Source organism: Molothrus ater, chromosome 2 (assembly GCF_012460135.2).
Source record: "Molothrus ater isolate BHLD 08-10-18 breed brown headed cowbird chromosome 2, BPBGC_Mater_1.1, whole genome shotgun sequence".
NCBI classification, from domain to species: Eukaryota; Metazoa; Chordata; class Aves; order Passeriformes; family Icteridae; genus Molothrus; species Molothrus ater.
In genome coordinates this window covers 27290546-27305010 of record NC_050479.2, presented here as the reverse complement: position 1 = coordinate 27305010, position 14465 = coordinate 27290546, and the positions used below count along the sequence as shown (strand labels likewise).

General features: G+C 42.3%; 1 protein-coding gene across 1 annotated transcript in view; it reads left to right on the top strand.

Moving 5' to 3' along the window:
• SH3RF3 (SH3 domain containing ring finger 3) overlaps positions 1 to 14465 on the top strand; it is a 246979-nt gene that overhangs the window by 172022 nt on the left and 60492 nt on the right. Inside the window, exon 4 of the mRNA XM_036380397.2 lies at positions 11586 to 11954. Within this exon, the coding sequence (XP_036236290.1) occupies positions 11586 to 11954 (369 nt within the window). The remainder of the gene's footprint in view (positions 1 to 11585; positions 11955 to 14465) is intronic.

Sequence of the window (14465 nt, the reverse complement as noted above, 5' to 3'; positions counted from 1 at the left end):
CTCATTCTTGACAATCTGATGCTGTGTCTAATGACATCTGTTGGTACTCCTTCCTTTCTCTCTGGAGTCTTTTTCTGTCCTCTAGAGCCCATAAAGCTCACCCTTACTTGCAACCCTTTGCTTAGTCATTACTCTCTGACAATTGTCTTTTATTTATTACTGAGTGCCAGCTGTGACAATCACTTTGTCAGTTTTTTAATCCCAATTTTCTTCCATAGTGCTCTGTTCTTCACTGTTGTGATGAATGCTTCAAACATCTGCATCAGAATTGCTCCTCCAGATCCTTCTCTAAAATTGCTCTTGGCTGTGATGGCTAGAGAAGATGTATGTTGTGCAAAATCCTCTGTCCATCTTGCTGATAAGACTGTTGCATTGTATATTTTGTCTATAACTATACACTGTCTCTTGTCCCCATCCTAAATTGTACTTCCTTTGGGCCAAGAGCTGTCATGTTGCTCTTTGTTTGCATAATGCTTCTCACAATGGAGTTCTGATGTGTGGTAGGAGCTTTTCAGCATTTAATGGCAAAAATAAGTATGAATAAATGTTTCTGTGTGACTGCATCACACAACGTGGTCACAGTTTTCAAAATTTCAGTTTCCTTGAGACAACTTGTCTCTCTGCCTACGGAATGTAGGTGCAATGCAGGGCAGACTGTTTTCAGAAAGGAATGCGTTAGGAAAATATTTGAGCTTGAGTAATCCCACAAACAGGAAAAAAACCCCAGTGTTCTGCAGTTTCAGAAAGATTTCCTACTGTGTAGACTTTTTGCTAGCCCATTCCTTTTGCCATCTCAGAGCTCAAACAGCATGGCCTAGAGCAGTGGTTTTCCAAATTCCTTCCACTTGTAGCATACTAGCATAAACAGCATTTGCATATGGATGTCATAAAAGTGACTAATGCTGGCAATCATCGTACTTTATTGCAGTAATGTGACACATGTGCCTGAGCATCCTAAATTATCTGCTCCAAGCTCACTGGGGCTGAAGAAATGGCACACCTCTTATCTAGCAGTGACACCTGTGGCAGAGCAGGCTTGGACAGAAACCAGAACATTGATCCAGCTCCAGATGGGTGTACAAGAGGCAAAAGCACTGGCTGCTTCACTGCATGATTCCACTGCACTGGGTGTGCATCCTTTACCCTAAACCAGAAATTAAACCCAAAAAGTTGAACAAGTAACATTTCTAGTTTGTTAGCCAGAGAGTTCAATCTCCTTTTGACTGCAGCTGTTGGAAGTCAATGAAGAGACCTCCCACTCTGAACTCAACCTTGCCCCTAATCATATTTTAACACCTCAGATTCCCCAAAGAGGTCTATAAATGGTTCTTTTAGGTGAGGGGCAGTGAGTCATGCCATGAGTGTGAGGTTGAGTGCTGCCATTTTCAGTCACGAATTTGCAGAGTTTAGGGAATTTATCACGTTCACCTTTGTCAGATATTTCTTCCACAAGGTGAGGGGGGAGGGTTGTGAACCCAATTGCATCATCATATAGCACAGAAAACTTCTTTTCATGTCTTACAGACTAGCTTTCAATTACTGGTCAGGCTTCCAAAACAAATGAGATGTGCCTGTTGTGCAGGGTGCAATATGCCATGTGCAATGGCCCCTGCCCCATGATGCCATCCCAGTTCATTGTCTGCCTTTTAGCAGTATGACAGAAATATAGAGGTCCCCAAGGTGAGACAGGGCTATGTAAAAATAATTTTAAAATAACTGGTCACTGCATAGAACAAAAAAGGATGCAAATTAATGCTCCCACTGAGGAAAAAGAGCCATTCTGCTGTACCAGGCATCAGCACATCTATGCAGGAAGAAGGTGCTTTAAATGTGCAGGCAATTCAAAGCAGAGTTTGCACTGTAATAACCACAGGAGACACAAACTCAGGCTGTCAAGTCATGTCTCCCTCAGCACAATTCCTTTTTTTTATCTGTGTGCATAGCTAAGAAGACCAGTCTCCCTGTCACAGAAACCATTCATGTATCCTGGTGCAGCTGCCCTTTTCAAACACATAATTAATCCCCCATTTCAGAGAAGCATCTCAGAACTCTCCCTCTAGGGAATCATCCCATGGCTTGGTGAAACAGCAGCACAATCTGTCCTGACTCATACTTTCACCCCAACTGGCAAATAGCAAACCCAAAGGCCGGATGCATCTCTCCAAAGACGCAGCAGTTTTGTGACAGATGGCTGACATCCATTGGCTGCTTCCAGAGAAACATGCAGTGTGACCCTGGAGCTGGTGCAGGAGCCCTCCACCACAACCAGCAACCTTGCTTTATAGCCAGTTGTAGCAGGAGCTCCATGCACACCGAATCTCACTATACAGCCCCATGGGATGTCACACTACTGCAAATGCCCTGTACCACATGCAGCAGGCCTTTTCTGGCTTGTATTTGGAAGCAGAAGCCAGAACACTGTGTAGAAAAAAGGTGTCTAAATATAGTACACACAGGGCAAAGGCTGTTTATCACAACCCTTTAGTGCCAATATCTGCTTGAATTGTGTATACCTTGGTTCCTTTTATAAGCAATTGAACCAAAACATTTTCTTGGCATTTGCTTTCATTCTTCATTTCCACTTTATCAGAGATAGAGAGTACAGTGCATTTATTTGTATGCAATTCCCCACAGGTAATCTTCAGTTGCAGCACATAAAACTTAATTTTCCCTGATTGCACAAGATTTCTTCTTCTACATGAAGTTGTAAATCACTGCAACAAAGACTCCTTGCTTGTTCAGTGTAGGCAAAGCATTGCATTACTTGAAAAATTACTTTGGCTTTCCCATAGGCTCCTTGTGCTGCAATTCCAAGAGCTTCCAAGACCTCCAAGGATTTATCCAACTTCATGCTTTCTGCAGATAGCATTGATGATGTGAGGTGATGGTGTAGGTCTTCTTCTTATTACCCACTAGAACACTTTTCTTATCAAATTTATAAAGGACTTCAGCAAATACATGGGTTTTTTTTTTCTTTCCTCCTTATGTCTCATTAAGCTAGAAGCAAGGGTTTTCCTTTAAAAAATAACATGGTATTGTTGCTTCTTTCACACAACCCTGATCATTCCAAAACCAGCCTTTTCAAGAACTATATTTCCAGGAACAAATCTGAGAGTATGAGCAAAAGGGTACAATGTCATGTCTGGTAGCATGTGTGCACAGTGCAGCTATTAGGAAGAGAAGGGTCTCTGCAACAACATGAGCATGATGTTCCTGGTTCACAATCCCATTTATAATTACTGGGGGCCACACACCATAATTTGGAAGCCATTTGTTTAAGACTTCCAGGCTTGATGCATGCATTAACTCTGAAGACATCCTCTGCCCTTAGTTGGTGGCATTTAACTTCCTTAGTTGGTGGTATTTAACTTGTCCGTTTTCAGTCAATTCATAATTTTATGGGGATTGTTGATCACTTGAGTAAGCAATAGCACAGGAGCCTTTTGAAACATTAAGGAAGGAAGGAAGTAGAAAGTTGCCTGAAAACTCTAAAACCACAAAACTTGACTCTTTTTAAAGATATTGTGTAGAGTTTACATGTGATCCATACAGGTCTGCTCCAGGATCTAAACAATCTTTCCTAGCCTGTGCTGAAGTTTTTAGGTACAGCTGTGGAAGTTTTCACAAGTGAAGGGCTTTCTAGATTCAGCACAAAACTCCTTCAGAGGGCTTCCCTTCCTTGCAGTAACTGGCTGCAATGATACAGGGCTCATACAGGTGCCAGGTTTTGGTAAGGAATGAGGACATCACCTGAACTGCTCTTCGAAGCCTCCTGACTTATCCAGGTCCCTAGCTGAGGTTGCTGCCCAGAATAAGGCTGCTCACACTTCTGCTAGCACCAGCCTCTTCCCTCGTGGTGCAGGTGGATACCTGGACTCAGGAAGGGAGTCACAAAGGTTTTCCAGTTTACAAGAACAACAGTGAAAGACACTCAGCACAGCCAGAAAGCTGGTGGCTTTCTATTTGGAAAGTGTTAGTGTTGTTTCAGGTCTCCCATGGCTATTCCCCCACACAGGAACTTTCAGCCAGGAGTCCAAGTACCCTGTTGAACTCCTAAAACACTGTGGCTTTGGTAATTTCTTGTCTTAGCTGAGAAACATCATCTGCAAAACAATTTCCTGATGGACATCTTGTCAAAACAAGCAAGTTCCTGGGAAATACTTAAGTTCCAATGAGTTTCATTTTTTGATGAAAAAATAGTTTGTCAGTAAAATCTACACAAGCTTCAACAGGGACTCTTCTGGTACTGAAATTGGTGCCAGATGGGCACCAGTCCTTCCACTGTTGAAGGCAGCTGGAGTTTTGCCACTGACTTCAAAGGAATTAGGATCAAGCCCATGAATTCATGACTGCACTTTTTATTTAGCTTTCTGAATAATTTATAAGTAAAAATAGGCTGTATTCTCCCACTCTTTCTGATGTTGAGTAAAGCTGTATTTGGTTACACTTCTTGCTTTCAAAGTAGCTTTGGTGCAGTTATGAGTGTCTCATTATGGAAAAGGGTGTCTATAGGGGACAGATAGAAGGAAAAACGAAATCCTTAGGCATATCGAAGGCACACAGCAGATCAGAGATTCAGAGATGACAGATCAGAGCAAGAGAGTGCTCATACTTAGAGCCAAAGGCTAAATAGCTAGCATTGTTTCAGGAAGTGGAGGGGGATCTAGAAGGCATACTTCTTTTTGGTAAGGTGATCTATTTTTAATGATATTGCATTTAGTTTTATTTTCTTTCTTCTCACTTCTTTACACATTAGTTTCCATTAGGTTTCTTGCTGTGCTTAACTCCTGAACAGATAATGCATTTTTCTGGGATACACCAAACTTGTTATCCACCACTGCAGACCATTTTCCTTCTTAAAACTATTCAGAAAAAAGGGGAAAGAAAAAAAAATTCCCAGTTCACCACCCAGGGCTTAGTGTTTACTTCTGCTGCACGCATCATTTATTTTCATTCTGCACGATCATGATGACACGCTCGTCCAAGCACATGCTGTTCTAATATGCTACATTCCTTCAGCCCCTCAGTGTGTTAGAAGTGACATTGCTGCTAAATGAGAAAGATCTTGTAGGACAGGCAAATAGATTGCTAAGTACTGCTGCCTTTCAAAGACCCATGTTGTAGACAAAAATGATTGGCTTGCTTTTTCTGGACTATACATCGTTGTGTATGTGGATGGCCCTGGTTAGGAAGGCTGTCTGCTGTAGGGTTTTAGGGACTTCGTTCCTTGAGAACATGCTGACATATTCAGCAGGCCTTTGGAAAAGAGAACGAGATGTATGCCTCAACCTATGGCTGGAGGAACAGAACACTTGAAGTTTGAGATGTGTCCTAGGAAAGTATTTCTGCAGCTATCATTTCATTTGAATCTGTTCAAGCAAGCACATGTACTGCGCTTCTTTTATTTTCTGGGTGAATGGAATAACTCTGCTCTCAATCACAGTGTGGGTTTCAGAAATCTATCTTCCATGATGGATAAACCACTTGCAGAAAATCTGTTCCAAATTTGCTTGTTCCTCTCTGGCAATAAATTAGAAAAGGCAATAGTGGATTGTTAGAGATTAACACAAAACCATCAAGTACTGCTTTGTATATCTATAATATTTTCTCCTAAACTGTGCCTTACTAATTACTCTTCATAAGATAGTGCCTAAATGAATAATTGTGGTAGGATTTTGTAGGTTTTGCTGAATTAATTTAAATTGTCTGTGGAGAACTTTGGAGACTTTCTCTAAACACTTTTAAATCAGAATTAACACAAAAGATTAAAATTATAGATATATTCAATATGACTTGGTCAAAGAGGCTTCGGCACAAATTTGTCTGCTAATATCCCACTAGTAAGCTCTTGGAATTGCTGTGTGTCCTTCTGTACTAACCTACCAAAGAACATGTAAAGTATCAGGTAAAGAAAGTATTATGTACTTCCTCCTAATGTCCATTTGAGTCAAAGGCTGTTTTGTTACTTGGCTAGAGCAGAAGAAAGATTGTATCCTGCATTTGCCAGTAGGGATAATAGTAAGGAAAAGCAGTTTTAGCTTTCTGAAAGACTACTTTTTGGGTCTGAAAATGCTTTTACAGATGCAGTCCTCTCAGGAACCCAGCAGAGACAGAAGAATCTTGTATAGTTATGCCCTTAGTTACTTAATAATCTCAGTGTGCTTCAGAATATAAATTATAATACTAGCAAACTAGTTTAATGAGGGCACTTTATGAACTTAGTAATTCCTGAAAGTACCTACTCTGAAGTGAAAATGCAGTAATAAATTCAGACTGTTTATTTTAATCACAAAATCAGATATGGAACTGCAAGTTGCCAAAGTCTCCGCAAGGCATAAAATAGGGATGTGCACGATCTTCTCAATATTTATGAACCATAAAGTATAAAAATCAGCAGTCCCTAGGTGAAAATATTTTCAATCTTTCAGGGGGACATTGTGAAGATGTTTTATTAATAATTTTAATTTTGTTTTCTACTCTGCTCAGTGGTTCCTTTCTAAAATCTTGAGCATGATATTTTTTCTTTCCAATTTGTTCTTCTGTACTGGATATGTAGAGATTTGAGAGGATTTGTAACTTTTTGCTTTTAAAACTGGTTTGAATCTTATATCTGTATTTGAACAGCACCATTCTTTAGCTAATAGTTTCCATAAAGACAGAAAACAAAGATTTTGTAGCAAGTGAAAGTCTTAATAAAGTGTACTTTCTGGTCCAAATTGGCTCCAATTTATCAAAATACTGAATCACATGTGTAAAATTGAGAATTTAAGCAATCTTTTCTTATTTAGAGAAGAATGACATTTTAGTCACACATTAATAACACTTTGGTCTGCACAGTATCAAGTACATGCTGAAGTATATTTGTAAGCCACACAGTGAGGTCCTGTCTTTGGTAGGGCAAATGTCAGTCAGAAATTAATCCCTTACCCAGACCTAAATGACTAGAAAGTAAGAGTATTCAATAGCAGAATAATCCTCCTTCTTACAGAAGACAGCACTATCAGGGAAACACCACAACCCAGGAGCTGCTGTTGTGATCATGGTGTATCAAAGCGTCCCTGGGAGGTCTAAAGTGGGATAGGATAATTTTGCCACTAACATGGATTAGTAAATGCACTGGCGTATTTGTCAAGGGAGATGTAGTAAGGATAAATTATTTAAATCTGACCTAAATTTCCCATGTTTCTCTCTTGTTGTATAATAATAACAACAATAAATTCCAAAGAATAATCTGCTATTTGAACTAAACCTAGAGTTAATTGTCACCCACACTGGACAAGAAGTAGGTTTTCCTTACTCTTCATTCCATCTGGGATATGTAAGTAGGTGCATACTGGTGCCCATTAAAACTGTAGTTCATTAAGTCATATTGGGATATAAAGGACATATTTGGTCCCACATGGGACTGTCAGTGTAGATGACAGTTTCTCTCCTGTATCCACTCATCCTTAAAAGAGAAAGAAGTTGAAAGCATTTATAGGTGGTCCCTTTTAAACCCACATGTATTAGAAACTAGATGTGTGTGTGTATATGCATGCATGCAAGCACATGCAACAGAGACTGAGAGAAACTCACCATAATACATTCTGCAGGAAAAAAAGAGATTTATGTGGAGACTAATAAAAAATAATTTTGGCAGTGGAGAAGTTCTGTATGATGTATCTTAATATTTGTCACCTGTATGGTAAAGTCACAGGTAGAGTACCTAAGACAATCATATCTAAGACAGTCAAAAGCCACAAGAAGGAAAAAACCTCTCCCTTAATTCATATCGCATGGGCTCTCTGCTTGGACACTAATGTCATGACAACTTGCATTGTGGCAAGGTGGAGACTATGGCTTCCTGATCAAGGCCACCAAATTTTTAATGAAGAGCACTTGATTACTGCTCCCATTGTAGGAAAAGGTTGTTTGGAAGTGAACAAGGCTCTGTGCAGAGAGGTATTCCACTCCTACCCTTCTTCACTCCCAAAACCAGATGAGCTGGAGCTGTCTCCAGTATGATTACTCACAGCTGGGGAAGGTCTTCCTGAGAAATAGGGACAGTAGCTCCATGAACTGAGACTGGTGCATCATTATCTCAGCATGCAGGACTCACAGCCAATAGTCACTGAGACACTGTGAACAGTTTTACTGCGCCATCTCATCACATCTCTTGCATGATAAAGTTCCTCAGATAATATAAGGCTTGCTGTTGCAAGATTTTGCCTTTCTAGACAGGATTGCAGGGCTGCTGGGAATGTTTGACTGGTTTGGCATTCAAATCCAAGCCTTATCCCTCTAAATCCTATGTCAAGTTTCCTAGGACATCCCCTTTGCAAAGAATGGATTTGAGGTAAAATCAGTCTCTCTGCAGTCTCAAGGGCATAAGTCTCAAGTCGCTTTGGGCTTATCAGGACCACAAACACAAATGTAAGATCTTTCTAGAGAAGGAATCAAAACTGAGCAAAACTGAGTGAGAAAGTTGAGTTCTGGTCATAAGAGCTACAGGCTTCCAGAAATGTCAAATTCCTGACACTGACTGTGGGTCAGAACTTTCCATTAAGCTTCTCATCTGGAAGCAAATCTGCCTGAAGATCAGATGACAGACACCAGAAAGCAATACTTGTTTACATATTCAGAGTTTAAAATAAGAAATTTGCAATCATGTTTATGTTTAAAAAAAAGGTTTCTAAAAGTTTTTTGTGAAGAGGAAGAACTGTTTGCTTTTACAAAGTAGTAAGCAGACTTTTCTCTGGCATTCATAGCCTATTTGGGAAGTACTTTCCAGCATCTGTGGGCAAAGCTGTTTAAAAACAGTTCTCTACAAAAATAAAGTTGTAAGGCTATAAAGCATTTTTTATCTTGGCAGACCAAAATAGTTTTTTCCCAGTATTTCAGGAAGCCTCTGACATTCTCAAAAGTTCATTAGCTCGACTGTTTGGGGAAGAGTTTTCTTTCTGTCTTCAATCTTCTACTGATACAGAGATTTACTTTTGTTTATATCAATACAGGGTTATTTTTTATCACTTCATGTTTAGATGCTTGCTTTCTTATTGACGTTTCAAGTAAGTGCCACTTTGAACAAAAAAGTAAGGGATTTTATTGTTTTTAAAAGAACAGCTTCAGTGTTAAATTGGATTCCAGACAGTGGGATTTATACTTTGACTCTTACAAGATATTCATAGCCTGATATCAAGAGCTGAAGTACTTCATTGCCCACATGTAGCACACTGTAAAATCAGAAGTTCTAAATTCTTTTTTTAAGTCTATTTTTTCCTATCTCAAAAAGTTAAAATGTATTCTTTTTCTTCTTGCTGTTGATTAGCAAAAATTTCCTCAGCCTCTGCTGTCAAAGAGTCATACATATTTGATAGCTTTATCCTTTTCTCCTTAATATTTCAAGTAATTCAGCTAGACTATCTTCATCAATGGAGTAAGCAGAGCTGTAACACCTATTTAAGGGAGGGGAGCCATCTGGTTTCCTTGCAACTTGGAGCCTGCTGGCAAATATTAGGTTGTACCAATTTAAAGCATGATGAAGTGGGAAATAATGGACGTTTCTGAAGAATCTGAAATAGGATCAGCTGTTATCGGCGAAAATTGGCAGGTGCAGTGCACTATGCTGGCTGTAAGCGTGGTCTCAAGTTGGACAGTGCAGCTGGGAAAATGACTTGCTAATTGAATGGTTGCAGGACTCCCAACAGCTCTGAAAGTAGTGGAGCATCATTAATTGGAGGCTCTTGGTTGACTTAGTGGAAGCTGTCACAGAAAGAAGGATCCTGCAAGTTGAGGTTTACTTTCTAGGTTAGTGTTCTGTTACACTGAATGAGTCCTCGCGGAGTCAGAAGTGCTTTCAAACTCAGGAGGACCAGCCTAAGGCTAGCAACATCTATTTTATTTACAGCATGGTGACAGCGGTTGGGAGGCATAAAAGATACGCAATTACACATTTCTTTAACTGCATGCTTCTGTTGTTATCTTTCCCTTCCCTCTCTTTTTCCCTTTTATTTCCACTTGTGTTAGGTTTCAAAATTGGCTTGGCTTGCAGCAGAAATTATTCTTCTTTTTTTTTCCTATTTAGAGCCTTGGAAGATTGTGTCCTCAACTGCTTCTTGGATGCTGCCATAATTCATAAAAGTAGTTATAGAATAAGAACTGGCCTTATTTTGGTCCAGAATAGTATTACATACACCTCTGGTTTATGTGGGTCTCAGAATAGCAGTGAATGCAAAAGCACATGTGCATTAGTTGTGGCTCCCATTCTTATATGTTGTTTTTGTTCATTAAATGCAAACATATTGCAATGTATCCTAGTTTAATATAAAAGTCTGTGGGCAAAATGTGGCATTTTCCATCAGCTGTTAACATCCCTCGAGAGAAGATGTATTGGCAATGAGTGCTGTGCAGAAAGCATTGCTGACTTCAGAGTGCACTTCATGTATCATTAGTGACGGTAGCATCCCTGAGCACCTGAAATCTCTCCAGCCATGTACAGTGTAGCTTTCCTGGATGAGTTATGGAGGCTAGGAGGTAAGAGACTTCAGTGACAGGGTTGCACCATCCAGCATGCCTCTGGCCTGCACAGACACGAGGTTATCTGTGAGTGTGGATTGGATGAGGAACAGCAGGCTGAAAGCTGGCCTGAGCCTCCTAGTGCGGAGTTCATGGGCTGTAGATCAAGTGTTAAACTCTTCAAAAGAACTGATGAAACCACTTTTTCAAGCTGGACTCTAAGCAAATCTTGCAGTGGCCATCAAGCTCTTTCAAAGTTTAGGTGATACAGCTAGGGAAAATGCATTCAGTTTGCATCTGCATTTGGATAACCTGTGTTAGGTGGGAGGGAGGGACATGAAATTGGAAAGATTTGGAAGTTGTACCTTTGGATCAAAACCATGTGTGGCAAACATCAAGCACAGGCCTGTGATGGACCTGAGAATAGCAAAACATTGATGAAGAGGCTCCTGCCTCCTTCCCCAGGCTCTGACTCAGCACCCTGGGACAAGCTGTTTTGGGGGAATGCTGTGTTTTTAAATATTGTAGCTTCATGTGGACCAATTTATGGTGTCTGGTTCTAGCTTAACTCTTCTGGATGCTTACTTTGCCTCTTTTGATCTTCCTGACATTAACAAGTGGATGGAAATAATTCATCTGGCCTCATAAATCAAATAAATTCATAGAATCATAGACTCATTTAGGTTGGAAAAGACCTCTAAGACCATCCAGTCAAACTGTTAATTCAGCACTGCCAACCCACCCTTAAACCATGGCCTTGAAGTGCCATGTCTATTGAGTCTTTGAAATACCTCCAGGGACAGTGATTCCACCACTTTCTTGGGCAGCCTGTTCCAATGCTTGACAACCCTTTCAGTGAAGAATTTTTTCCTAATATCCTATTCTAAACCTCCCCTGGCACAACATGAGGCCATTTCCTCTTGTCCTGTTAGTTGTTACCTGGGAGAAGAAGCCAATCCTCACCATGCTACCACCTCCTTTCAGGTGGTTGCAGACAGAGATAAGGTCCCACTGAGCCCACTTTTCTGCAGTGGAGGGAATCTCATCACTCTCTACAACTTCTTTATCTATCTCTTTTCCTCCCCACACAGCTGAATGAATCTGCCAAGCAGCTCATGGAGATGGACAAGACGTGCTCGGCTGCAGCCTCTGGCTGTGACCTGCCGCTGGCCACGGAGACGGTGGCAGTGGCAGCGGCGGCGGCGGTGGGTCTGGCTCCATGCTCCACACTGGCTGCTGCGGGGGCGGCCGGCGCAGCCCAGAGGCAGGTGGAAGGCAAGAAGAACGCCAAGAAGCGCCACTCCTTCACCGCCCTCAGCATGACTCACAAGTCCTCCCAGGCCGCCAGCAACCGGCACTCCATGGAGATCAGTGCCCCTGTCCTCATCAGCTCCAGTGACCCACGGGCAGCTGCCAGGATCGGGGACCTCACCCACCTCTCCTCCAGTGCCCCAGCCCAGGTAAGGTGGGGTGCAGGGGGGGTTTGGGCATCCTTAGCAGGTGGCAGGCCCTTGGGTCACCTCTTCCAAAATGGCTCACCCTCGCATGAAGCAGTCACATGGTGCTGTCATCCTGGTGTGACAGTACTGGGCACCTTGCATTAATCACTGGGCAAGCGTGAGAAGCCAGAGGATAAGGCTAAATTGGATTCACATTACTGCAACAATTTAAAAAACAAAAAGTAATCCTACAATCTGTTAGAAGCAATGCAACTGTTACAGCAGTTTCTGTTGTAGGAGGGAATAATTTTGAGTGATCCCATTACCCTGAACATAACTGTTACTCTGCAGGGTAGCAATGTCAGTATGAAATTCACACACTGGGGATAAAAAAAGATTTTTTGAATAATTATTTCTGTACAGATCACTGGAGGATGAGCAAATGTGCTGCACTTTGACAAGTGTTGTACCCTGAAAGTAGCTGCTGTTCAGAAAAACCCAAGGAGTTTTTAAACCATCACACATACTGAGAGTGCAGCAGCCCTCTCCATCCTTCCCCCTCTCAAAGGAGGAAGCAGAAGAGCACCTTCCCAGACACCCCCACAGGTCCCAAAAGGAGCTTCCAAGAGGCTGCTTCTGGGGCCCTGGCAGAAACAGGAGCCAAACTTACCAGGGGTGCACTGAAACCCTTTGCAATTGCCTGCTATTTCTATGGATAAGGAAATTCAACTGGCAATTTGCAATTTGAAGATGTAGAAGAGAAGGGAGAATAGTCACAGTCCCAAAGCCCTTCTGCCTCAGCCTTCCTGCCCAGTCATCCTCACCATGTGTGCAGATTAGCACCCACATGTGGTTTATAGACCAGTTCCTCATAGTCTGTATCTCATAGTCTCATAGTCCAAAATAACCTCAGTATGACAGGGTCATCCCACACATCATGTCTGTGCTGAAAAAAGCCATCCTTGCCCTTCTCCTCTCCCTGGACAGGATGTCCCCTCACATCCACATCCCCATACAGGGACAAACATGGATCACTTGCCAAGCATGTGGCAGCCTGGAGCAGGAGGCAATTCATGTTACAGCCACTGCCTATGCTGGTATGCATGTAGATGGCTGTGAGAGGGACAAGCAGCAAACTGTAGGGGCTGCTTTGGGCAGAAATGCCTGTTTAAGTCCATCTGTAGTGCTGGTGGGTCTCCCCTATGAGGCCAGTGTGGTGCACCAGACCATGGGGTCACTCCTGATAGCTGTGCCCCACTGTGACCCAAGATATGAGCCCCAGGCCCCTGCAGCACAGGTTTGCAAGGACTCTGGGGGAGGCAGGGTGCCTGAATGCACACCATGAGCAATGCAGGGCCAGCCAAAACCGTCCTGAGATGACACTGCCACAGTGGAGCAGTACTCTCTACTCCTGCCTCAGCTGCTCGCCTCCCTCCACTGCCCATCCACATGTAGGAGCAGAGAGAGAGCTCAGTCCAACTGTAATAGCACCCATTTTCTTCCACATGCCTTTTCCAGGAAGGGTTTCTGTGGTGTAAGGTCTTCCCCTCCTTTCAGCCCCCAGCAGGAGGGTGAAGGTGAGGATATGGCTCCCACACAAAGCAGCAGGGTGTCAAGATGTACTGGGACATCTGTGAAGCAGTATAAGCACTACACATGAGGGAGGGTCTCAAACTTGTCAAGTAAATGACACCCAGGCTTTTGGCACTGAAAGTGACACATTTGGACTTTACAGAGACATGATAGTGGCTTTTCTGGTCCTGTGCTAGTCAAGAGAAACACAACACACACCCTTTTTTGTTAGAGTCATGTTGAAGACTCAGTCTGAGCTAGTAAACCACAAAAGTTATACCATGAAACAAAAAGTGCCTTGATTATTCTCCTCTGTTGTAACAGAACAACTGGTATGTGAGACCCCACTCATTTCTCAAACAATTTTGTCATTTGCACACAAGTGGTAGAGGACAAGAAGGGCCTGATGTTCCCGGTGACAAGTTATGATTATTGAAATCCAGCCCACAGGAAGCTTGGTTGGGTCCTTTGCAGCAGATGGGAAGAGATGTACTTGGTGCCATGGTCAAAAGCTCATCTAAGGCTGGGGTGTCATGAAGCCCATGGTGGGAACAGGTCTGGGGAGTGGTTCTGCTTCAAGGCATAGAGCCAGTTTGCAGACAAGGCAGCTGAGCACATGCCTCTATCACTGCTAGTCAAAACTGTCTTGGCCAAAATCCAGGCAGGGAAGCAGAGTCTTGGTAGCTCAGATCAACCTTAGTGAAAAGATGCTTCCCTCTGTCAAAAAGTGCCCTTGGCCCCTGTCACCCCAAGTGTGGCATTTACATGTATTAGTACATATCTCTGCTTTTGGGAACCTTGCTTTCTAATTTGAGGGACTTAAACATTTTCCTTTGAAAGCTTTGCAATGAATGTGGATCTATAGGGGGAAAAAAGTGGGGCTGAAGTTTTCACTATGTTCTCTTGACTGTAGGAGCAACCTTCAGAAAAATGCTTGTAAGATTAGCAATGAAATCACAA